At 38.6% G+C, this 27,887-nt stretch overlaps 1 protein-coding gene across 2 annotated transcripts in view; it reads right to left on the bottom strand.

The window, feature by feature from the left end:
* Positions 1-27,887, bottom strand: part of PLPP1 (phospholipid phosphatase 1) — a 110,052-nt gene that overhangs the window by 21,421 nt on the left and 60,744 nt on the right. For both annotated transcript variants that reach the window (XM_034960095.3, XM_034960094.2), the window contains exon 3: positions 21,609-21,889. In XM_034960095.3, coding sequence (XP_034815986.1) covers positions 21,609-21,889 — 281 coding nt within the window. The remainder of the gene's footprint in view (positions 1-21,608; positions 21,890-27,887) is intronic.

Here is a 27,887-nt window from a genome sequence, read left to right as displayed (position 1 = left end):
TTCTCTATTTTTCATCTAGGTCTCTTTAGGTGTATCTTTCATTTTGTCATCCCTTTCACTGTATCTAATCTGCTTAATCAATATGTTACACTGTAAATTTTAAATTACCATTTATGTATCATTTACAAATCCCTTTGGTTCCAAACCTACTTGGCCAACTTTGATTCTCTTCATCCCACATCATATTTTCTATCTCCTCTGATTTTAGTCTACACCTGGTAATTCTAATATCTGTCATCTCTTTGAGAGTTTAGGTAATTTGTTGTATTTGCTGACTGTCTCTTAGGGTAGCTTGTTTCCACATAGGTCCATTTATATTAGAATGAGGTCATGTCCTTAGGACTCTATCTGAGGGGAATCTTTGAGCCTTGGTTTAAGGAGAGTTCCTCCAGAGAAGGTCTGTGTTCACTTATGCTGGGTTCACTACCAATACACTTTAAACTTCAAGCTTTTTTTCCTTTTCCTTCCTAAACCAAATAGTATGAATTCTCGCTCCAGACCAGTGTGAGTGTGGTCCTGTGTTTAAGAATTCTTTTTAATAGCTCCCACGGGGAGGATGCTGCCACTCTTCGGGAGTTCTCACATTATCCACATGTCTTTTATGTCCTCTTCCCCGGCCTCAGCCTTTACATCTGTGCCCCATGTTCACTGCCTATCAAAACTCAGTGTCTATGCCACTGGGAACCGGCAGATACTTTCAACGACCTCACTGGATCTACAGCACTAACTGACGCAGGCCTCAGAAAAATCCCTTTACTCTCCCACCAGCTAAACTATTTACTAAAAACACTTAAATGTGTTTCAAGATGTGTATATATAATTTAAGATACAGTATACACAAGTGTGTGTGTAACGTATCATGTAGCACGTTTAGCTGAACTATTATCAGTAGGCACTTCTAATCCTCCATGTTACCAGAAATAGAAGCAGGCTTTTTTAAAAGAACACTTAGAACTAATGAAATGCTATCTAAAATCAGTCACTTTACTAACAGACACAATAGTTTCAGCAACAGTGGTTTGTTTTTAATTATACAGTGACCAATGCTCAAAAACGTTTCAAATTATTACTATACCACCATTTCCCCCAGGTACGCCAAAGTTGGTTCTGCTACAAATTAGAATTTCCTTTTTCCCCTAAAAATCATCCTGAAATTGATTCCCAAAGCATTATAAGGCAGAAAGGTTGTTTAAAGACTTATAATTGTTACAAGTTACTGAGTATGTTCAGGTACTTAATACACAGCGTTTCTACTTTTCACAAAAACTCTCGTGCTCACACAGAGATAATGATTCTCAGACAGGTTCAGTAACTTGCTCGAAAAGTCCCATGTCTCTGCAGCTCAAATCTGAGTCTTCCCAACTCTTTCTGTGCCATGATTTCACTCTTGTCAATGGTAGACAGACAAAGAGGAACTTTAATCCTGCCATCTCCAGGCAGGGGAGTTCCATCACAAAGTACAGTTTACATGTGGCAAAATGTGTAAAGTAAATATACGAAGAAGAAATTAGACTTAATCCATGAAGAAATAGATGTTGTCAATGTAAAAATAGTCTTTGTCTTCTTTAGAGACAGGGTCTCGCTCTGTCACTCAGGCTAGAGTTCAGTAAATAATCATTTTAAGTGAATACCAATTTGTCTTTTTTGTACACTCTAAATGCAAAAAAAAAGGAAATCAAACCATAACATGAGGCATTTTCTCAAATGTTATTTCCTGATTATAAAGTTTATATAACAGCAGATTAACCTGAAGTATAGCATAAGTTCCCCTCTCTGATAATCTTTAAACATGGACTGATCCTATAAAAAAGTTAAAATGTCCTGTACAAATGCTACAAATGGATATATGAGCAATGACCTCTTAATGAACATAAACTTTTCCTAAGTATATTAGTCATAGTTTATTTCAGAAAGATTTTGACAATCGATAACTGTGCTAAATGATTTGGCAATGAGATATCAGATTATTATCTACAAGAATCTCACATCTAAGATACTTGAGGAATCAAGTAGGTGATGAATGAGAAAATGAGCACTCTCATATTGCACACTTTCTGGAGGATGGTTTGGAAATATCTATCAACATGGGAAAAATGTATTATGTAACCCAGTAATTCCACTTTGAGGTATGTCTCCTAGAGAAATGCAAATGTTTACTGCAACACTGCTGGAAACTCAAGGACCCAAGGAAGATTCTAGCACCTTTTTTTTTTTTTTTTTTTTTTTTTTGACAGAGTCTTGCTCTGTCGCCCAGGCTGGAGTGCCGTGGTGCAATCTTGGCTCACCACAACCTCCACCTCCTGGGTTCAAGCGATTCTCCTGCCTCAGCCTCCCAAGTAGCTAGGATTACAGGCGTGCGCCACCACACCCAGCTAATTTTTGTATTTTTTGTAGAGATGGAGTTTCACCATGCTGGCCAGGCTGGTCTCAAACTCCTGACCTCAGGTGATCCACCCACCTCAGCCTCCCAGAGTGTTGGGATTACAGGCATGAGCCTCTGCACCCGGCCGATTCTACTAGCACTATTCTGAATACTGTCGCCCCATGGTATCTGTGGGGAACTGGTTCCTGAACCTTCCAAGGATACCAAAATCCATGGATGCTCAAGTTCCTGATATAAAATGACACAGTATTTGCATATAACCTACACACATTATCCCATATACTTTAAATCATCTCTAGATTACCTCCAATACCTAATACAATGTAAATGCTATGTAAATAGTTGTCCTACTGTATTGCTTAGGGAATAATGGCAAGAAAAAAGTCTGTATACGTTCAGTACAGATGCAATTTTTTTCACAAGTATTTTCAATCCACAGTTAGTTGAATCCACAGATATGGAGAACTGATTGTACAACATATTAACTAAAATGAATAGCTCTATGTGAACTGATACAAGCTGTGTCTCCAAGACATATTTTAAATGTTACTTAATCCACACAAACTATACAATTTCACATTCAATATAAAAATACATAGCAAAATGACTGAAAGGAAATACAAACTATTAACAGCAGCTCCAGGGAAAGGTATCAAATGGGGGTTAAACTAAACTTTCACATAACACGGTGATAATACTGGAAACACAACTTGATGTAAAAGGGATAATATATATGTGACAATATTTTAAAGTAATGGTTGTCAAAATATCTGACATGCCTGCTACAGATTTCTTACAAATCTCTTCCCCGCCAAATACACACACACAGTCTACATTTCTCTTCCTAATAGTTTCCCCAAGAGTTTCTTGGCTAAAAGTGCCACTACTCCGAGTATAAACGCAGCTCCCTACCTACAAACTCATGCCCAGAACCCAGCAGTGAATCGGGCCCTGTTCTCACATCTTGCAGTTAAAATGTTTTAACATATATATGTATTTATAAATATCGCATGTTGTGTTTCCAATAAAAATATACAATATACATATAATTTAAAAGGAAGTCAAATTACAACATGAGGCATTTTCTTCAAATGTTTCTTCAAATGTTTGATACCCTGAAATTCAGTAAATTAACTCTGCCATTTTTATAACTAATGCAGCTAATAAATATACTTAAATACTGAATGTTTAGGAAGGGGAGGCTTTTTAAAGAAATCATATTTCTAGAAATGTCTAGAACTATAAGAAACACAGGGTACCTCTCCCAAAGGGTACAGAGATGAAGGTAATAAATGGTAAAGGAATATAAAACGGTCCCCACCAAAATTAACTAAAATATAACAAAAAATTATATAGACTCATCTTATTTCCTTGAACCACCTAGAAAGTGAGAAATTGTTTCATTTGCAGCAAAGAAATCCTGTCATATACTCCTTGAATTATTTTTACAATTATTTTAATACATTTCCATTTAAAGCTACTCTATTATATAGGTCAATTTTAACCAACCCACATTACGTAGAGAGACACATACCCATCTGAAATAAGACAGAAGTGACTATTCTATTTTAGTCATTAATTCCTCAAATATCACTCCACAGCCACTAACATCTGTGAATCACATGCCGAGTGGCTGACATCTACAGATATTAGGTCATAAACCTTAAAGGAGAGAAACTAGCAGGAACATGGACAATGAAAAAAGAGTGGGGAAATGTAGGACACAGTAGGTATGTGTGTAAGGTATTTAGAACTTGTTATCATGTGTGTCTTCTGTTTCTGGAAGAATCTTGCAAAAAAACGAATCTAGAAAATAGGAGGTTGCTGAGAATCTTAAGATAAAGGAAAGCAGAACTCGGTGTATCTTGAAAATAACATGACTGGGAAAGAAATGCTTCCAAACTCTCAGCAGGGAAACTTGGTGACTACTGTAACAGATGAGGAGAGATTAGGCTGTGACGAAGGCTGCTGACAAAAAGGGTAAAACACATACAACTACTAACCAGGGGAAGGAAAGATCATAAGTTTCCTTGGTTATTAAGGAAAATTCATGACCTCATACAAAAATACTCCAAATCACCAAAGCCACTTTACCTAACAGTAAAACTACAGTCAAAAAGGAAACAAGGGACAAGCGGTGGATGAAACGAACGACACACTGTGTGTCACTCCTTTACAGGCAACTATAACACGTTGCCCACCACCCACCCCCTTTGTAAAAACACTGAACAAGAAGACTCCCTTGCTAAAAGGTAAATTCTTTCAGAATAATACAGAAGGAAGAGACAATTTTAAATCACTTTCTAAAGTACACATTGTTATTGTTTTAAGAGGCAGGACTGCTAACTAGAAACGAGACCCTGAGACTTCTACTCTAAGCCCTCACCCCAAAAGACAACAACAAGGCCAAGAACATCTACTACAACCTGGCAGTAGGCTCCACTTATGACTCTCCTGCAGATAATGAAATCATCACTCTTGGTGACTAGGGTCAAGAAAGATAAGCCTTAGCTGGTGCAGTAGCTCACGCCTGTAATCCCAGTGCTTAGGGAGGCCAAGGTGGGAGGCCCACTTGAGCCCAGGAGTTTGAGATCAGCCTGGGCTACACAGTGAGACCCTGTCTCTACAAAAAAAATTTGTTTTAATTAGGCAGGCGTGATAGTAAAAAAGAAAGATAAGGCTCAAGACACCAATAAAAGTGTTTTTAGTATTATGCCAATACAGAAATTTAGATTTGAGTTGAAGGAGACACCACCAATGGCAAGAGAAGGCAAAAGCCCACACAAATGTAAAATTATTAGAGCCCAGTAGGAGGCTGCCAGACAGGTCACCTCCTATTCCTTTAAGATTAAAACCAGACGATGTCACTACAGCTCATGTTACCAGGAGGACTAACACAGTGCCGCAATAATTCACTTAGAGAAAACTTTTTTTTTTTTTTTTTTGAGACAGAGTCTCACTCTGTCGCCCAGGCTGGAGTGCAGTGGCATGATCTCGGCTCACTGCAACCTCTGCCTTCCGGGTTCAGGCAGTTCTCCTGCCTCAGCCTCCTGAGTAGCTGGGATTACAGGTGCGCACCACCATGCCTGGCTAATTTTCTGTATTTTTAGTAGAGACGGGGTTTCACCCTGTTGGTCAGGCTGGTCTCAAACTCCTGACCTCGTGATCTGCCCACCTTGGCCTCCCAAAGTGCTGGGATTATAGGCATGAGCCACTACCCAATAGACAAAGGCAGAAAAGTCACATTTCCTTCAGTATCCCAAGCCCTTCTGCTGTTAGAGAAAAGAAACCAATTCTTATCGTACAACATTTAGGTGCCCATTTTAGTATATTTAAAGAGTGGAAAGCTGAATAATTTTTACAAGTATAGGAAAACAAACATGAGCTTGTTACTCTCCTGCTTCAAGTCCTTCACTAGAACAAACTGTTGAGCAAAGAGTAAACACACTCTTCCTAAGCCCCAACAGCTCCAGAACCATCACTTGCCAACAAACTACTTGATATAGTTTGGATGGGCATCCCCTCTAAATCTCATGTTGAAATGTGATCCCCAATGTTGGAGGTGGGGCCTAGCGGGAGGTATTGGATCACTGGAATGGATCCCTCATGAATGGTTTAGTGCCATCCCCTTAGTGATGAGTGAGTTCTCACTCAGTTCACATGAGATCTGGTTGTTTAAAAGAGTCTGGGACCTTCTCTTTCCCTGTCGCTCATGTGCCATGTGGTATGCCTGTTTCCTCCTTCACCTTCCACCATGACTGTAAACTTCCTGAGGCCCTCACCAGAAGCCAAGCAGATGTTGGTGCCATGCTTACACAGCCTATAGAACCATAAGCCAAAATAAACCTCATTTATTAATTACCCAGTCTCAGATATTCCTTTATAGCAATGCAAAACAGTGTAATACACTACTTACAGTTCCCAACATATCTGTTTCATGTTGTTTATTCAACACCTTTGCCTGAAATCAGCTCCACACCTCTCTTTGGTAATTATTACTTAAGAGTCAATTCAGCCCCTGTTTCCTCCAAGAAACCTTTCTAAAAATCTAGACTGAATTTATGGATCACCCTTTCTCTGAAGAGCACTCAATTAACATATCAATCATAGCCCAACCTGTTATGTTAAAATCATCTGTTACTGAACCTTCTTCCCCAATTACATCAAAAGCTGGGCAGGCTGGGTAGAATAAGATGTTTTAAATAGGTTTGACAGTATATTTTTAGTTGCATAAGATATGTTAATTATTTTTAAAAATCAGAAGGTACACCAAAACAAAAGAAAAATTACTGGCAAACTCCCATCCTCCCTGATTGAGATCACATCTTAATTCATGTCGTACTCTTAACACCCTGCAGCATTATCGAACATAGAGTAGGTATTCATTGTGGTTTTTTTCCTTTTTTGCTAAAGTAGAATCTAAACTATTGAGTAATAAAGTTTTATTTAATTATCCAAGATAATCCTTACACTTTTCAAATTTAAATGTCATAAACAATTTCACCTTCTCTCCCACCCACATGCATCAAGAGTATCAGTTTAAATGGCTTCACAAGAAGTATACTTTAACAACTTATGTTTTGACAGTTATAAAAATACATTAATAAAACTAAGGAATATACTTTATCATGTAATTAAATGCTATATACTAATAAATTACATCAAGCCACTAAGTTATCTAATTTAGACACCTTACTGCCTGATGTATTTTCCCCTTTCAGTGATTAGAAATTTGGACTTCCTCATCAAAACCGAGGAGCATTAGGAAGTCCAGTTTAACTTCCCTCTCTTGTCATTCTTTTGTCAGAAATCTTGGGCAGTGTCAAAGAACATTAGCTTAAACAAGCAGAACTTAATGCATCTTCCCCAACACATCTGGCAAGTATTGGAATAATGTGTGCAAAATGCCTCAAATTCCTTTTTCCATTATGGTCAAAGGCAGTCAGATTAACTGAGTAAATAATATTCATAATGATTAAATACAGATGTATCCTGTTATAAATTTTTTAAAATTCAAGTCTTAGGCCGGATACTGTTGGCTCCCACCTGTAATCCTAGCAATTTGGGAGGCCGAGGCTGGAGGATCACCTGAGTTCAGGAGTTCGAGAACAACCTTCCAACATGGTGAAACCCCATTTCTACTAAAAATACAAAAATTAGCCGGGTGCAGTGGCACGCACCTATAATCCCAGCTTCTCAGGAGGCTGAGGCAGGAGAATCGCTTGAACCCAGGAGGTGGAAGTTGCAGTGAGCTGAGATCATGCCACTGCACTCCACTCTAGCCAACAGAGCAAGACTCTGTCTCAAAAAAAAAGAAAATTCAAGTCTTAAAAACATGCTCAAAACAAACGTAAGCAGCACAATAACAAACCACAAACCATAAGAAGAAAGGACTTAGGGGCTGTCTGAATTCTATTTCCCACTGCCTATGTGAAGATTTTCTCAATTTTTACAGGAGTATTTCTGTTCTTCCAGAAACCAAAAGTCTTCCAAATTGCCCATCTTCACATGCAAAAGTTTATAAACATTACCCCAGAAGGAAAACATTGCTTCTGAGTTGCAATATATTATGTAAGAAAAAATAATTAACATAATATAAACATAAAAGTTAGCCAATCCTATATCTCCCTCCTATATCTCCCAAGTTTATTATATAAACGAACAGTACTGTTGTTAGATAATATTATCTAATGTCTCTGCAAACCTCATTCTCCCAGAAGAGTGGCATTAGAAATTCTGTATCAACAAAAGCTTTTTCTGTCTGTCTGCTCAATAGAGAATGACATCACAGGAAATCAAGATCCAGACAGGTCAGTAGGTTACTGGTCAGTAAATTAGCTGGTCCAGGCGAAGCTGGTGCCATTTTGGTACAGCAAATTTCTGTACTCCTCAGGGGCTATTATTGGTTTTCTTACTCACATATTCCCTGGAGACTAAGTAGCACTGCTTTTTGCCTACAAGCCTAAATTGTCAGGTACTGACATTAAGAACAGGGAAGCTGGAAAGAGGTACTGATCTTTAAGTCACATTCCTGTTAAATACAATAATAATATCCTCTCACAAAGTGAAGGATCTTTTTAAATCATCCCCTTCTTCATTTCATATGTTGCTATTCCTACACAGGTATATGATTTAAAAAGCTGTCTAGTTACTGACATACATATGCATGAGAAATACAAGCCTTAACAAATGAATCCTTTAGCATCATAAATGCTTACCCAGTAATGTCTACAATTAGACCATATTCTTCTTCAGCCATTTTCTCAAAATGTAAAGCCAGTTGTACTAGGTACGTAAGTACCACACCCAGCCAGTCTAGTTATAATGAGTTTTCCTATGATAGAAGGCATTTCCTCAAACTTCAGCTTTATTTATCTGCATGTGGGTTGCATTTAAAAAAGGAAATTTATTTCTCACACTCAATCATATATATTGCAAGTAAGCATCTGAAGAATACAAGGCTTCCATAATCCAAACAAAAATAATTTTGTATTTAAATCTGATTCATACAGCCAGAGATCAGTTACTCAGAATGGATCAGAAACACTGGGCCTGTGCTAAAACATACACAATTTAAATAAAAGCCAGAAAAAAAGAAAAAAAAAGCAAATCTCTTCAAGCAGCCAATAGTTTCCATACTGTACTATCACAAATAGACCAGCTAGGCCGGGCACAGCACGGTGGCTCACACCTGTAATCCCGGCACTGTAGGACACCGAGGCAGGCAGAACGCTTGAGCCCAGGTGTTTAAGACCAGCCTGGGAAACATGGTGAAACCCTGTCTCTACAAAAAAAATACAAAAATTAGCCAAGCATGGTGGCTACACCAACAGCACCTATAGGTGCCAACAAGCACCTATAGTCCCAGCTGCTCGGGAGGCTGAAATGGGAGATTGGTTGCACCCGGGAGGTCAAGGCTGTAGTGCGCTGTGATCGTACCACTGCACTCCAGGCCAGGCTACAGAGCAAGACCCTGTCTTAATTTTTTAAAAATAACAAATAGACTAGCTAGCTGTGTATGCCCTTAAATTCATCCTAACGGTAAATATAAACCCTTGTATCCTGAAGTAGATGTCATCCAAGGTCATGTTTTCATAATCCAGGTAATCTAAAGTAGTAGTTCTCAAGCTGTGGTGCCAAGATCAAAAGCAGCATCTGAAACTTGTTAGAAGAAATACAAATTCTCAAGCCCCATGCTAAATCTTCTCAATCAGGCACTTGAGGTTGTGGCCCAGCAATCTGTGTTTTAATAAACCCTCCAGATAACTCTAATGAACCATTAAAATTTAAGGGCCATGGATCTAAAGAGAATCTTGGCCTGGGAAGGGAGCTACAGATGTGAACTACCTGGGCTCATTAGCTTTTTTTTTCCCCAGAAAATCTTAGAGGAATGGTATTCTCATTGGCATTAGTAATGGCAGTCCTAGATAACTGGATGTTCTAATATTGCAAGTATATAGCCCCTTTTAATTTACAGTAAATTCTCATACATTAATTCTAAATTATGAACTCTAGATATTAAAATTAGTAAGTATTCTATTAAAGTCCACTTATGCTCTTAGTTCTATGTTTAGGACCTAATGGTCACTACAACTGAAGTCCAGTAAAAGGTTTATAATATCAGTAATAGCAGACAGAGCGCAAAAGTGTGCTACGTGCAAGAGAGAGGATGGCGGGGAGAAAAGAGAGTCAATGGGAAAAAATCAAGACCAAAAACCAAAATTGTAGGAGGATATTCTCATCTTTACATGTAACTCTGACTCATTTATACAGTCAACAAAAATGACTCATTATGGGTGCTTATGTTCCTTTCTCCCCAATGTCAAGCATCATAATTTTATAATTAAAAGCTTATATGGTGGCAGGCTATAGAGATAAATAAGTTAAAAGAGCAGATTACACTATAATCCTAAAAAACTATAGACAATATTTAGACTGGATTTTTTGCATTTTTAGCTTTCTGACTTTTAAAATTCAAGAGAAAAATAATAGGAAAGTATGTATCCAGCCAAACTATACTCCACAATAGAACAGCAATGCATACCCACAGTTATGTACCACTATTATACAGCTCTGAAATTGGCAACAACTGACTCATTCTGGAAAGACAGATGGAAATTACATTTTTCTAGGAAGATACAAAGTCTTTCTAAAACTTTTTCTACATTTGATTTTCCTTGCTCCTTGCTTCAGAACCCCAAAGCTTACTAAGGGAGCTTATCTTAAAAGCTATAAACAGGCCTGGTGCAGTGGCTCACGCCTATAATCCCAGCACTTTGGGAGGCTAAGGTGGGCAGATCATGAGGTCAGGAGTTTGAGACCAGCCTGGCCAACATGGTGAAACCTCGTCTCTACTACAAATACAAAAATTACCCGGGCGTGGTGGTGCAGGCCTGTAATCCTAGCTACTCTGCAGGCTGAGGCAGGAGAACTGCTTGAGCTTGGGAGGCAGAGGTTGCAGTGAGCAGAGATCACACCACTGCACTCCAGGCTGGGCGACAGAGTGAGACTCCGTCTCAGACCAAAAAAAAAAAAAAAGCTATAAATAATAATTACTTTCAACATATATAGCTCTGCAATTTCAGTTATCCAAAATTAATTCTGCTTTTAAAGAGGGTGCTTTCCCAACCCTTACACAGGACTGTAAGCGGACACTTGCATATGGATGGCTGTAGAAATTTTAAATAGGTAAAAAGCCTAAGTATACTTAGGTTAAAAGTGCAATCAAAGTAACAGTATATGGCAGCCAATTTATATACACCAGGAAGAGACAGTGAATGAGTATGACATGTATATATCACAAAATAATTATTTTTATACCATTTTAAATCAATATATTTCACATTTTGTCAAAATGGCTTGTGCAAGAAACAAAAATATCATCAATAAGAAATATCACAAGAAAATTCTCAGCTAAAACAAAATAAGATTTATGTACCTGAACCAGAGAAATAATATATGTATGAATAATTTGCAAGGGGGCTCACGCCTGTAATCCCAGCACTCTGGGAGGCCAAGGCGGGCAGATCACAAGGTCAGCAGTTCGAGACCAGCCTGGCCAATATGGTGAAACCCCATCTCTACTAAAAATACACAAATTAGCTGGACGTGGTGGCAGGCGCCTGTAGTCCCAGCTACTCAGGAGGCTGAGGCAGGAGAATCGCTTGAACCCGGGAGGCAGAGGTTGCAGTGAGCCAAGATCACGCCACTGCACTCCAGCGTGGTTGACACAGCGAGACTCCATCTCAAAAAAAAAAAAAAAATCATTTACAATGACATTTTCTAGACTTTAGGTACACTCATCACCACAATGACTTTCTTAAATTTGCTGGCTGAGAGAAAAGATTAGAGTTTTCCTGCCTAATTTATTAACATGTTGGTTGATCCAAGAGAGATATTAGAGACATAGGCATGGCATTTGGTGGAAAAGTACAAAACAGAGAATCAACACCCTGATACTGAAGTCCCACCTCCATTTTATTAAGTTTCTAGAATCAAAAACAAGTTGCTAATCCTTACTGTGCTTCAAGTTCTTTATTCATAAAAGTGGGACAATATTATTGTCCATGCCTATGTTACAAGAATGCCAAAAGGATGAAAATGAGTAACAAATGGTCAGCATGCAAAAGCTTGGATATTTATGCCAGAAAATAAGAAGATAGTTAACTCCCAGGTTAATCTATGATCACTGAAAATAAACACCTTTCTTCATTTGGTTATAAGTAAATAATAAACTAATACATATATGCTTTTTTTTCCTGTAGCTTAGTCATGTATTAACCTGAAAAAAAAAAATTAAATATATGAAGATGTATATTGTAACCCCTAGAGAAACCACCAAAACAACAGATAACATGTCAGTAGGATACTTAAATTGCTACACTAAAAAAAAATTGTTTCATACAAAGGAAAGCAGTATAGGAAGAACAGTAACAAAGAGACGAAACATAGAAAATACATAGCAAGGCTGGGCATGGTGGCTCACCCCTGTAGTCCCAGCATTTAGGGAGGCCAAGGTGGGTGGATCACCTGAAGTCAGGAGTTCGGGACCACACTGTCCAACATGGTGAAACCCCATCTCTACTAAAAATGCAAAAATTAATTGGGCGTGGTGGCACATGCCTGTAATCCCAGCTACTCGGGAGGCTGAAGTGGGAGAATTGCTTGAACTCAGGAGGCAGAGGCTGCAGTGGGCCAAGATTATGCCACTGCACTCCAGTCTGGGCAACAGAGACCCTGTCTCAAAAAAAAAAAAAAAAAAAAAAACACATAGCAAAATGTCAGAAAAATCCAGCCATATTGGTAATTACATTAAATTTGTGATCAAAGGGCAAAGATTTTTCAGTCTGGATTAAAAAGAATAAGCAAGATATGACTATATATTGTCTCTAAAAGATACACTTTAAATTCAAAGATTCGAATAAGCTAAAAGTTTTACTTATAGAAAAATATATAACCCAAACAATAAGCATAAGAGAACTAGAGTGACTATATATTAATATCAGGCAAAATAGACTTTAAAACAAAGAATATTTCTAAACACAAAGAAATACATTGATACCAAAAAGGAGCAATACAGCAGAAAAAAAAAAAAACGTCATTTGTAAGTGTTACATATTGAACAGCACGGCCACAAGATAAAAAAACAAAGTTTACGCAAATGAAAGGACAAAAAGACAATTCAACAATTATAGTTAGAGATTTCAAGCTCCCCAAAAAATAACTCAAAACATGTTGGTTAAAAAAAAATCAGTAAAGATATATAAGATTTGAGTAACACTATCAATCAACTTGACCAAACTGATTTCTACAGAACATTTCACCCAGAAAACACATGCTCTTCAAGTGCACATGGAACATTCTCCAGAATAGACTGTATGTGAAAAATGTGGGGGCCCAGGGGGATGGGAATCAACTAATTTGAAAGAATTCTAATCATATAAAGTATGTTCTCTAAACACAATGAAATTAAATTAGAAATCGATGACAGAAAGATAAATGCAAAATCCCCTACATAATCCACAGATCAAAGAGGAAGACGCAAGGGAAATTAGAAAGTATTGTTAGCCCTTGAACAAATCAGGTTTGAACTGTGTAGGTCCATTTACATGCAGATTTTCTTCAATAACAGCTACATTGAGCATGCCTGCCTTTCCTGCCTCCCTTCTACCTCCCTCACCCCTGAGACAAGACCAACCTCTCCTCTTCCTCCTCCTCAGCCTACTCAGTGAAGAAAATGAGGATAAAGACCTTTAGGATGATCCATTTCCACTTACTGAATAGCAGATACATATTTTTGTCTTCATTATGGTTTTCTCATTTTCTTTTCTCTACCACACTTCATTGTAAGAAGATAGTATATAATAAATATGACATACAAAATATGCATTAATGGACTGTTTACGTTATTAAGGCTTCCAGTCGACAGTAGGCTCTTTGTAGTTAAGTTATGGGGGAGTCAAAAGTTATATGTGAAGTTTTGACTGCACAGGGGGTCAGCGCCCCAGTCCCTGCATTGTTTAAGGATCAACTATATTTTCAGTTAAATAAAGATCCAATATATCAAAATTTGTGACACAGCTAGTGATCTAAGCATCTACTTTATGAAACTAGAAAAAAGAAAAGCAAACAAAACTAAAAGCAGGCAGGAGAAAGTAAATAAAAATAAAAGCAAAAATAAATGAAACTGAACACAAAAAATAGATAAAAATCAATGAAATCAAAAGAAACCCTTGAAACTAACCAAAAGGTTAATAAAATTGATAAGTTTCTAGCCAGATCAGTCAAGAAAAAAAGACATAAGACACAAATTATCAATAGTAAGAATGTAAGAGAGGCTATCTCTGCAGTTCCTACAAACAATACAAAGATAGTATAATGACATGATGAACAACTTGATGCCAATAAACTTGACAACTTACATGAAATGGACAAATCCCTTAAAAGACAAACAACCAAAGCTCATAGAAGAAAACACAGATAATCTGAATAGTTCTATATCTATTTAAAAACTTGAAATCATATTTAAAACCTTCCCACAAAGATTATTCGAGCCTGAAGGCATGCACCTGTAGTCCCAGCTAAGTAGGAGCCTCAGGCAGGAGGATCACTTGAGCTCAGGAGTTCAAGGCTACCATAAGATATGACTGGGCCACTGCACTCCAGCCTGGACAACAGAACAAGACTCCATCTCTAATTAATTAAATAAATGAATGAATGAATATAAATATTTTTTAAAACATTAAAAAATAGGCCAGGAGTGGTGGCTCATGCCTGCAGTCCCAGCACTTTGGGCACCAAGGTGGGCAGATCAGTTGCGACAAGGAGTTCAGACCAGCCTGCGCAACAGGTGAAACCCTGTCTCTACAAAAAATACTACAACAACAACAAAAATTAGCTAGGCGTGGTGGCGCACACCTGTAGTCTCAGCTACTCGGGAAGCTAAGGTGGGAAGATCACTTGAGCCGGGAGGTCAAGGTTTCAGTGAGCCAAGATCACGCCACTGTACTCCAGCCTAGGTAACAAAGTGAGACCCTGTCTCAGTTTTAAAAAATAAAATTAAACTTAAAACCTTCCCACAAAGAAACTTCTAGGCCCAAATGACTTCACTGATGAATTCAACATTTAATACCAAATGTTTGACACTAAAGCTAGACAAAAACTTTACAAGAAAACTACAGACCAATAACTCATAAACACAGATGTAAAAATCCTTAATAAAATATTAGCAAACCAAATCCAATTAATATAAAAAGTATAATACTCCATGACTAAGTATATACCCCAGGGATAAAAAGTTGCTTTGATATTCAAAAAACTAACATAATATACTATATTAGAGAATAAAGAAGAAAAACAATATAGCCATCTTAACAAACACAGAAAAAGCATGTCACAAAATCCAATACCCATTCATGATAAAAATCTAACAAAAAGCATCTACAAAAAAAAAACCACACACAGTTAACATATTTGTGAAAGGCTGAGTGCTTCTTTCCTAAGGTCAGGAAGAAGACAAGCAATCTGCTCTCACCACTTCATTCAACCTGGTATTGCAGGTCTTAGCCAGTGTAGTAAGGAAAGGAAAAGAAATCTAAGGCAATATAAAAGAGAAAAGAAGTACAGCTCTCTTTATTCACACACAACATCAATGGGAAAGCAAAAAACCTTCAGGAATCTATAAAATCACTCCAACTAATAAATTAAATTAGCAAGATTGCAGGATACATGATTAATATAAAAACAAATTCTACTTCTACACACTCAAAACAATTGGAAATTGATTAAAAAAAAAACTCACAATGGCATTAAGTTAGTAATATACTTAACAAAACGTATGCAAGACCCAGACCCTGAAAACTAAAAAACACTGGCATGAGAAACTAAAGAAAACCTAAGTTAACGGAGAGATACAACATATTCATGGATTGGAAGACCCAATATTAACATGGCAATTCTTCAAAAATTGATCTATATATTTGAAGCAATCTCAATAAAATTTCTGCCCTTTCAAAGAAAACATAAAGAACTTACAATAGACAAAGCAAGCTTTAAAAAGAAGGACAAAGTTAAAAGCTTCCAATTACACCTCATTTTAAAACTATTACAAAGCTGCAGTATGGTATTCGCATGAGAGGCATATAGAGCAATGAACTAGACTAAGTGTCCAGAAATAGACCCACATTTATGTGGTCAATTCATTTTCAACAAAAGTGCCAACATAATTCAATGTGAAAATGTTTTTTTTTGGTCAATAAATAATGTTGGAACAACCAGATATTCAATGGAGAAAAAGTAGATATTGACCCTTTTTGTCACATTATACACAAAAAAATAATTCAAATGGATCACAATACTAAACAAATAAATCATAAAACTTATTTTAAAAAATAAGAAAAATTTTGGAACGTTGAGGCAAGTAAAGATTTCTTAGGACACAGAAAGCAAAAACCATAAAAGAAAAAAATGATAAATTAGATTCTATCAAATTTAAAACTTTTAAGCTTGAAAAACCACCATTAAGAAAATAAAGCAGCCAGCTGGGCGCAGTGGCTCACACCTATAATCCCAGCACTTTGGGAGGCCAAGGTGGGCGGATCATGAGGTAAGGAGAGCAAGACCATCCTGGCTAAGACGGTGAAACCCCATCTCTACTAAAAATACAAAAAATTAGCTGGGTATGGTGGTGGGTGCCTGTAGATCCAGCTACTCAGGAGGCTCAGGCAGGAGAATGGCGTGAACCCGGGAGGCGAAGCTTGCAGAGAGCCAAGATCGTGCCACTGCACTCCAGCCTGGGGGATACAGCGAGACTCCATCTCAAAAAAAAAAAAAAAAAAAGAAAAAGAAAGCAGCCATAAAAAAGAATGAGTTCATGTCTTTTGCAGGGACACGCATGAAGCTGGAAACCATCATTCTCAGCAAACTAACACAGGAACAGAAAACCAAACGCACATGTTCTCATTCCTAAGTGGGAGTTGAACAATGAGAACACATGGACAGAGGGAGGGAAACATCACACACCGGGGCCTGTCAGGGGGTGTGGGGTAAGGCATGGGGAGAGCATTAGGACAAACACCTAATGCATGTGGGGCTTAAAAACTAGATGACGGGTTGATAGGTGCAGCAAACCACCATGGCACATATATACCTATGTAACAAACCTGCATGTTCTGCACATGTATCCTAGAACTTAAATTAAGATAAAAAAGAAAAAGAAAATAAAAAGTTGGGCCAGGAGCAGTGGCTCACGCGTGTAATCCTAGCACTTTGGGAGGCTGAGGCGAGTAGATCACTTGAGGTCAGGAATTCAAGACCAGCCTGGCCAACATGGTGAAACTCGTCTCTACTAAAAATACAAAAATTAGCTGGGCATGGTGGCACACACCTGTAATCCCAGCTACTCAAGACGCTGAGGCATGAGGTTGCAGTGAGCCGAGATTGTGCCACAGCACTCTAGCTTCGGCGACAGAGTGAGGCTCTGTCTCAAAAAAAAAGAAAAGAAAAAGTTGATTGGGCATGGTGGCTCATGTTTATAATCCCAGCACTTTGACTTTGGAAGGCCGAGGCAAGAGGATCGCTTGAGCACAGGAGTTCAAAAACAGCCTGGACAACAAAGCAAGACCCTGTCCCATAAATAAATAAATAAATAAATAAATAAATAAATAAATAAATAAATAAATAAATAAGAAAATACATAGCAAGCCACAGATTGAGAGAAAATATTTTCGAAACATATATCTAACAAAGGACTTTTATTCAGAATATATAAAGAACTCTTACAACTCAGACAAGCAACTAATTTTTTTTTAATGGGTAAAAGAATTAACATTTCAAAAATGACAATCTGAATGGACAAGAAACACACGAAAAGATGTTCAGCAACACTGGTCATTAAGGAAATATAAATTAAAACCACACTGAGATACCATAACAAAAACCCTTAGAATGGCTAAAATAACAAAGACTGGCCATTAATAAATACACACATGCTATATATAGTCCAGCACTTCTACTCCTAGATATTTGTTCAAGAAAAAATAAAAGTATATATTACTGTACTGGTACACAAATGTTCAGAACATCTTTTTTTTTTTTTTTTTTTTTTTTAGAAGCAATCTTGTTCTGTCACCCAGGCTGGCATGATCTGGGCTAACTGCAACCTCCACCACATGGGTTCAAGTGATTCTTGTGCCTCAGTTTCTCAGCCTCCCAAGTAGCTGGGATTACAGGTGTGCACCACCACACCTCCCTAATTTCTGTTATTTTTAGTAGAGATGGGGTTTCACTACGTTGGCCAGGCTGGTCTCGAAATCCTGACCTCAAGTGATCCACCCAGCCTTGGCCTCCCAAAGTTCGGACATTACAGGTGTGAGCCACCATACCCAGCCAGAACAGCTTTATTTTTAATAGCCAAAAATTGGAGACAACTCAAATGTCCATCAATATTTGCATGAATGGATAAGTAAACTGTGTTATATCCATACAATCGAATATACCTCAGAGGGAGAAAAAGGAACAACATGGATGAATTGCAAAACTAACATGTTAAGTGAAAGAAGGCAGACACAACAAAGTACTCACTGTAGGATTCCTTTTATATAATACTCTAGAAAACACAAAACTATAGGCAATGAAACTTGACCCTCCGGTTGCAGATGGGAGTGTGAATTGACTGTAAACACTCAGGGACAAGCTTTTCAAATATCTGAAAACTTGACTGTAACGGTAAATAACTTTACAAATTTATTCAATTGTACACTTAAAATGGGCAAAATTTTATGTCATGTGAATTATACCTCAAAAAAGCTATTTAAAAGAGTAGTTCGACTAGTATCTATTCTATTTTTTTCCTTTGTGATTTAAATCCTATAAGTGTTTTTTTATGTGGGGCGGAGGTGGTTTTTTTTTTTTGAGACAGAGTCTCATCCTGTTACACAGGCTGGAGTGCAGTGGCGCAATCTCTGCTCACTGCAACCTCTGCCTCCGGGGTTCAAGCGATTCTCCTGCCTCAGCCTCCCAAGTAGCTGGGATTACAGGTGTGCGGCCACCATGCCCAGCTACTTTTTGTATTTTTAGTAGAGACGGGGTTTCACCATGTTGGCCAGGCTGGTCTTGAACTCCTGACCTCAACTGATCTGCCTGCCTCTGCCTCCCAAAGTGCTGAGATTGCAGGCATGAGCCACCACGCTAGCCGTACTCCTATAGTTGGTTTTATCATTGCATTCATAAATATGTATGGTATTTTTTAAAGGTTATATGGTTAAGTTATAGATGGAAGAAGAAATCATGATAATTTTATTCTATTAAATCGGGGCGTCCAATCTTTTGGCTTCCCCGCACCACACTGGAAGAAGAACTGTCTTCGGCCACACATAAAATACACTAACAATATCTGATAATAAACAAACAAACAAAAATCATAATGTTTTAAGAAAGTTTACGAATTTGTGTTGGGCTGCATTCAAAGCCATCCTGGGCCACATGTGGGCCACAGGTTGGATAAGCTTGTATCAGATTTTGTTTTACATGGTATGTTTTTACCCAGCTATTTGTTCTTCTTTATAATTTGTTTTAAATTTCAGTCTCATTTTCAATAGGCTTCCTCTCCTCCACCCAAGCCATTTGTTCATCCCCTCTGTTCCTACTCCTCCACTGAACACTCTGGAATTCTGGCTCTACTGTTAAAGTCTTCTATCTTTCCCTGTGTCTCCAAACTGTTCCCTGAAGGCTCTCTGTACCTCCTAGCCATCCAATTAAAGAGGCTTTCCCTAGGATACTGCTTGCCCTTGCAGGGAATGAGATCTACACAGCCCATACACCTTAAGAGTCCAGTATTGATGTTGGTGTTTTCATCATTCCTCAAAGCCATTTCTGGACCATTCTTCCTCTAGCCCCTTATAAAAATGCTTGTTCACCTGAGCTCGAATCAACACTATCACCTTTTACCAACTATTTCTCAACTGTCTACCTCTTCAGTCACTTTTCCCTCCTTCATTAAGACTTTACACCCATATCAGTCCTCCTCACCACCTCAAAGTTTGCCATTTAACAGCTTGAGCTTTCTCTTCTTTGACCTCATTGTCACCAAGCAAGTTCTCTTACATTCTCATCCTTTGTTTAATGTAAATCTTCCCTGCCAGATTAAGGTCCATGAAGATGGGGACCAGAGATGTCTTGTTCACTGCTAAACCCCAAGCAAATACCATAGTATATACTCTAGTTAAATAAGATTTTTTTCATCCCCACTAAATACAAAAAATTGAAGCTACTGGCCGGGTGCCATGGCTCATGCCTATAATCCCAGCACTCTGGGAACCCGAGGCAGGCGGATCACCTGAGGTCAGGAGTTTGAGACCAGCCTGGAAAACATGGTAAAACCCCGTCTCTACTAAAAATACAAAAATTAGTAGGGCATGGTGGCACGTGCCTGTAGTCCCAGCTACTCGGGAGGCTGAGGCAGGAGAATCGCTTGAACCCGGGAGGCAGAGGCTGCAGTGAGCCAAGATCATGCCACTGCTCTCCAGCCTGGGTAACAGAGCAAGACTCCATCTCAAAAAAAAAAAAAAAGAAAAGAAAAAAAAAATTGAAGCTATTAGCAGGCCCACGTTGCTTTCAAGAATACCAACAAAGACAATGAAGTATCTAGAAATCGTATCTAAAAAAAATCAAACAAACAAAGGATGTTTTACCCAAGAAAGTATTTGTACTTTGAACAACTAAAGGAAATTAAACTTGATATATAAAAAGATAAGGCTGACAATTTTGAAACTTGAAATGAGGAATTGGCTCTGCTACTAATTAGTGGCTTTACTTAGTGTTCTTGGTTCTCTATTTTTTCCTCATCTATCAATTTAAAAAGTTGGATCTTCTGAGTTCTAAACATTCTGTTTCATTCATGTCTAAAGGTGTCCCAGCATGCAGAAAGGAGCCCAATAAGGGCGTTATAAGACAGCAACCTGATGACCTAGAGCTGTCACAACCTGAACCAAGTTACCTTATAAAAAAAATCTAAACAATAATAATAATCTAAGAATACTAAGATCTAGCAGAGCTTCATAAATAATGGTGGGACTAGATCAGGGTTCGGCAAACTATGACCCCTGTGGCAGCCGCTGTTTTTGTGAAGTTTATTGGAACATAGCCACATTATTCATTTAAGTATTGTCTATAGCTGCTTTCTTGCTATTAACAGCACAGTTCCATAGTTGTGAAAGAGACTATATGGCCCAGAGAGCCTAAAATATTTACTATTGGCTGGGTGTGGTGGCTCATGCCTGTTACCCCAGCACTTTGGGAGGCCAAGGTGGAAGGATCACTTGAGCCCAGGAGTTTGACACCAGCCTAGGCAACATAGTGAGACTTAGTCTCTACAAAATAATAATATAAAAATGTAAAAAAAAAAAAAAATTATATATATTATATATGTTATCTGGCATCTTAAGAAAAAGTTTGCTCACTCTAGCCTAAATGATCTATAAGGTTCATTTAACATTCTTACATGCTGGCGATGAAAAAAAGAGCTGCAATAAAACACTTTTAAATGGAAGACAGCAATAAAAAAGGAAAAAGGCATGATGAGAGAGAACAATTCATACAAGATCAAAATTCACCTCCCAGTGATAACACTAACTTCTCTTTTTAAGTGCGTGGCTTATCTTCCAGTCACTGAAACCTTCTATTCCAAGAATATACAAGATTAAACAAGCATTAGCGATTTAACACTCACCTGCCTTCCTTAACTCTTTCTGCATTCCCTCGACATATGTAGTATTCAATGTAACCATCGCTGCAGTTGATTTTTGACCAATCTGGATCACAAACATCCAAGAAGTGAGGCCGCAGTCTGCCTATTGAATACTTGGCAATGTCAGTCAGGGACTGACTAGCAGCTGCACCAAATAAAAAGGTTCCAATGGCTTTGTAAATAGTGGCTATGTAGTTATTCCTGATAAAGGAATTTGAGTGCAAAAGGTTACAGTAAACAGACAGGGTTTCTCCAAGAATAATCTGAAAAAGAAACAGAAAAATAACATGTTAAAGTAGCAAGCAGGCACTTTAAACAAAACAAAACATAGGGGGAAAAAAGGAAATGGTAAATCACAAAAATATCTTTGTTTCAAAAACAGTCCCAGCCCCTTTTTTCTTTACAATGGAGAGTCAACTTAGGATATCCAATTCTAAACCACAAAACAGGTGTCATATCAACGGTGGACATTACTTACAAAGTCATGGCTGGGACAAAATTATATCATCACTTACCTAAAATAACAAGATCTTATTTTTTTTTCTTGTATTCAAATAAACAGAGCTTTAAAAAGCAGACAGTGATATATCCTGGAGGACAAAAACTATGGCTTGTCCAAAAAACAAACTTCCAGCCGGGTGTGGTGGCTCATGCCTGTAATCCCAGCACTTTGGGAGCCCGAGGGAGGTGGATCACCCAAGGTCAGGAGTTCGAGACCAGCCTGGCCAACATGGTAAAACCCTGTCTCTACTAAAAATACAAAAAATCAGTCAGGCATGAAGGTGGGTGCCTGTAATCCCAGCTACTTCAGAGGCTAAGGCAGGAGAATCACTTGAACCTGGGAGGCAGAGGTTGCAGTGAGCCGAGATCGTGCCATTGTACTCCAGCCTGGGCAACAAGAGCAAGACTCTGTCTCAATAAATAAATAAATACATACATACATACCTACTTCCCCAATCAGAAACTCCTGTGTATAAGTACTTTTATCTGACAGAGGCTTCATTTTTCTCAAATATTCCTTTGAATCAAAGACATCCATCATATTAAAAAGAGTAAAATCATTTCAGGGAGGATTGCTGGAGGATACAGAGGGCAGGGATTTAGCCTTCCAGGTGACCTCTGCTGGGGTCCCAAGGGGTGGGACGGGATTTTTAGTCACTAATTTAAAAGTATAAAAAGGTTTCCAATGCTTTATAAGTTAACAAACCCATATCCTGAGAATTCAAAGAATACTGAATGGCAACATTATAAATAATAACATTTGCTATTAAAAAAGACAGTAAGACTCTAGCTACCTGAAACCAAAATAAACAGTTAAGGCCGGGCACTGTGGCTCACTCCTGTAATCCCAGCACTTTGGGAGGCCGAGGCAGGTGAATCTCTTGAGGTTAGGAGTTCGAGACCAGCCTGGCCAATATGGTGAAACCCCATCTCTACTAAAAATACAAAAAATTAGCCAGGAGTGGTGGTAGGCACCTATAATCCCCAGCTACTTGGGAAACTGAGGCGGGAGAATCAATTGAACCCAGGAAGTGGTGGTTGCAGTGAGCTGAGATGGCGCCACTGCACTCCAGCCTGGGCGCGACACAGCGAGACTCCATCTCAAAAAATAATAATAAAAATTAAAAAAAAAAAAACACTTAACCACAGAGCAGCCTGAACAGTGGGTTTGCTAATCTGTGTGGAGAGAATATAAGTAGCAAAGCTTGACTTGAGATACATTACTAGCTTCTCTGCTTCACCTTAAATTTATATAAACAATTTTATAAAGCATTCAAACATTTCCATTTAATGAGGATCAACTGTCTTCAGAGTAAGTCTTACCATAAGTAAAATAAACGGTTGCTTCCCGAAAGGGATTTCAAGAATCTGATACCTAAAATCCTTTCCTTACCTGGCTCAATGGCTCCTAGAGTTCCATAATTAGAATGTTTTAACTTTGACAATGAGACTATGAACTCTACAAGGTAAGGAGGATTTCTTAATTGTTGAACAGAAAACCTCATATCACCAGAGTGACCTGAACAAAGTAGGTGGTCAATAAATTTTAGTGAAAGGTGCTGCCTTGGGTAAACAGCAAATGCCCTTAGTTTACACGTTAAGCCCCATAAAAATACAGTTCTAATTATAGTCCTTAACGTGAATGAATTAGTCAGATTCTTTTCTGAGAACAGGTCACAGGAGAGGTAAACTATATGTACTTCCAAGAATGTCATTCCTTTACAGTTTTGCTTAGGGTTATCCCTGACTGCCAACAGAGGAACCCTTTCCATTTCAGTACACATTGCCTCCTTAGGCCATTAAGGGGTCCCAGTAATTCCTCACAGATCAGCAGCCAGAAAGAACTTATCTAACATTTCATTTTGGAATTAATCTTTGATTCTTGAAAACATATCAAGCATATTAATCAACCACAGTTTCAGCAGTTGAAACTTCCACATCTCAGGTATGAGCTGTTCTTAGGCACTGAACTATTTTCCAGAAACAGGTAGTATGTTTTGTGAGTCTTCCCAGTCATAATCATCATAGTTTATGGCCACCCAAATCCTGGCTCTTGCCAGTGATGACAGAAAATTAGTTTGCTAGGAATATTCAGAATACTGGGCACAGATTAAAAGCTGATCTTCAGAAGTAGTGTAAGCTGAAACTTAACCATTAATAATGGGAATGCAGGGGAGTCTCTAAAGCCAGCAAATGCTAGGTCAACTCACATCGCTGAGAGAAGCAGACAATAAAGAAGTTCTAAATCAATTCTTCTGAATTAAATGCAGAGATGCGTCTGCCCATTTGATCCACACAAGATAACCATATTCTTTTGTTTCATTTTAATTCCTTACCCTAACCTTTGAGCCATTTATGCCAATTCTTAACCTTTCATGAAGTTTACACCTAAGCCAAGTGTGGCCTAATCCTTAAACTGAGACTATTTATAATGCATTATTTACTTAGATTCTGGGATATGATAAATTATCAAAGAAATAAAAATGTTTGGAGGAGTAAAACAATACTTATGAAGTTCAAAGCTAATAATTATCTAAATCAGAGTGATTCAACCTTTTTAAGCCTATCTCCCACAGTATTCTCTTATCATCCCCTTTAAATCTCCATCAACCAAGATCATTTTATATGTTTCTACACTGTCCCTATGATTTTGTGTCTTTCATTCAGGGCCCACCTTCCCAAAAGAATTGTCTAAAATCAATGACACATCTCCGCATCTTCTTCTCCCTCCTAAATATCTCTAACCACTTCCATTTCCTTTATTCTACTGATTTTTTTCTCAAAAGTCAAAATTGTTTCATCAGATCAGATTTTTTTTTTTCTTTTGAGACAGAGTCTTGCTCTGTCGCCCAGGCTAGAGTGCAGCGGCGTGATCTCGGCTCACTGCAACCTCCGCCTCCCAGGTTCAAGTGATTCTCCTGCTTCAGCCTCCTGTGTAGCCAGGATTACAGGCACCCACCACCGCACCCAGCTAAATTTTGTATTTTTAGTACAGAAGGAGTTTCACCGTCTTGACCAGGGTGGTCTCAAACTCCTGACTTTGTGATCCACCCGCCTCGGCCTCCCAAAGTGCTGGGATTACAGGCGTGAGCCACCGCACTCAGCCCGATCAAACAGATTTTTATCAACTCTCACTTACTTTAACTTCTCAGTGTATTTGACTTCACTGACCATTTCCTCCTCATTGAAATTATCTCATGTCTTCTCAGAAACTATAATAATCCTGGTTCTCTACCTGCCAGCTCCCTCAATCACTCATTTATTAATCAATCATTTGCAACTCATGTCAAGGCCCTGGTATGCAGTCTTAATCATAGGGATTTTTTTAAATAAATGATTTACTTTCTAGTAAATAAAGTTAAATGTATACAAGTCTAACCGAGCATTGCCTGAAAGAGGCCGAGTTAATGAGTAAAATTGAATTATTTTAAATGAGCACATAAGGCTGAGCATGGTGGCTTACACCTATAATCCCAGCACTTTGGGATGTTGAGGCAGGAGGGCTGCTTGAGCCTAGGAGTTTGAGACACAAGCCTGCGCAACACAGAGAGATAGTTATCTCTTTAAAAAAAAATGTAATTAGCCAGATGTGGTGGTGCACACCTGTGGTCCCAGCTCCTCAGGTGGCTGAAGCAGGAGAATCACTTAAACCCAGGAGGTTGAGGCTGCAGTGAGCTCTGATCACACCACTGCACTCCAAGCCTGGGTGACAGAGAAAGACTCTGTCAATCAATTAATCAAAACATACATACATAAAACCACTGCCCTAAGCAGTGTTTGTTTTCAGTGATACTGTAGAGATGAAAACAATACCTTTAAACAATCTGTTCTTTTTAAAGCAGTCTGCATTCATCTATTAATTTGCTTGCCATTTTATTAAATGTAAAGATAACTTTCTCACAGGTTATGTTGAGACAGTAGAGAATAGGCCGGGCGCAGTGGCTCACACCTATAATCCCAGCACTTTGGGAGGCTGAGGCAGGTGGATCACGAGGTAAGGAGCTCAAGACCATCCTGGCCAACATAGTGAAACCCCATCTTTACTAAAAATACAAAAATTAGCTGATGTGGTGACAGGCACCTGTAATCCCAGCTATGTGGGAGGCTGAGGCAAGAGAATCGCTTGAACCCAGGAGTCGGAGTTTGCAGTGAGCTGAGATCGCGCCAGTGCACTCCAGCCTGGGCAACACAGGGAGACTGTGAAAGAAGAAAGAAAGAAAAGAAACAAAGGAGAGAAAGAAAGAGAGAGAGAGAGAGAGAAAGACAGAAAGAGAGGGAAAAAGAGAGAGAAAGAGAGAGAGGAGAGAAGAGGAAGAGGAGGAAGAGGAAGAAGAAGAAGAAAAGAAATAGAAAAGAATTCCAAGTTAATGAAATATAATTCATGAGTTTTTGCTAACTAAGCATTTTGTCAGGCCCTGTGTAGGCCGTGCACATCAACACAGTGCCCAGCAATCAGTGTCCTGCTCTACTGCAGCCCTCCAGGCTAGAGCAAATTCCTGTAGTTCTGCTAGCATGGCATCCTTTTTACTGAGACCAAAAAACAAGGCAGAATTGAAAGACAGGTCTATTTCTAGCACTGTTTATTTGAATATTTGAATCCTGTCTGAAATTGGCTATTTGCAACTAAAAGTCCTACTAAAAATGTTATATTTAATTACTTAGCAATCACTCAGAAACATATATACTTTTTTAAAAAAGACCCTACTCCCTCCTTAATGGAAGAATTATAGACTTGGCTTTCTTCTAGCAGAAAAAATTCAGTGTAAAGATTTGTTTAGATTAAAAGAATACCTGATTTCCTAAAACTTCCCCGTACTTCAGGAGAGTCACCAACATTACTGCGTAATTACTCTATAGTTTCCTCCATACAGTTTCATTCAGGCACCTAGGACATGCTGGGCTCCATGCCAGGCGGTGGACACAAAGATGAACAAGATATCATCTCTGCCTTCAAGGAGCTCACAGTCTTATAAAACAAATATCTATATACAAAGATTTTCTTTTATTAATTATGCACCACAAATTACAAGTTAACTTTCATTGCTAATAAGGTATTACGATCATTCTTAAGACATTTCTAAATTAAGAAGCTTTTCTTTTTTTAAAATAAACTCCAAAAACAGACATGATATATATGCTGTCATCTTTGGCCTATCTCCTGGATACAACTATATATATTTTTTAATTAAAAAAAAAAAAATCTTGTGTGTGTGTCTGTGTGTTTGAGAGAGGGTCTCACTCTGTTGCCCAAGCTGGAATGCCGTGGTGCAATCATGGCTCACTGCAGGCTCAACTTCCTGAGCTGAAAGGATCCTCCTGCTTCAGCCTTCTGAGTAGCTGGGACCAGAGGCTCCTACCCACCATACCTGGCCTTTTTTTTGTGAGGAGGGGGATGGATATAGGCAGGGGTCTTGCTATGCTACCCAGGTTGGTCTCAATACTTCAGGGCTCAAGTGATCCTCCTGACTTGGCCTCCCAAATGCTGGGATTACAGGCGTGAGCCACCACATCCACCATATTTTCTGGTTTTTTTTTTTTTTTTTTCAGACGGAGTCTCATTGTGTCAACCAGGCTGGAGTACAGTGGTGCAATCTCGGCTCACTGCAACCTCCGCCTCCTAGGTTCAAGCGATTCTCCTGCCTCAGCATCCTGAGTAGCTGGGATTACAGGTGTGTGCCACCACACCCAGCTAATTTTTGTATTTTTAGTAGAGACGGGGTTTCACCAGGTTGGCCAGGCTGGTCTCGAACTCCTCATCTC

This window comes from Pan paniscus, chromosome 4 (genome assembly GCF_029289425.2).
Source record: "Pan paniscus chromosome 4, NHGRI_mPanPan1-v2.0_pri, whole genome shotgun sequence".
Lineage (NCBI taxonomy): Eukaryota > Metazoa > Chordata > Mammalia > Primates > Hominidae > Pan > Pan paniscus.
This window is presented reverse-complemented; position numbering and strand designations above follow the sequence as displayed.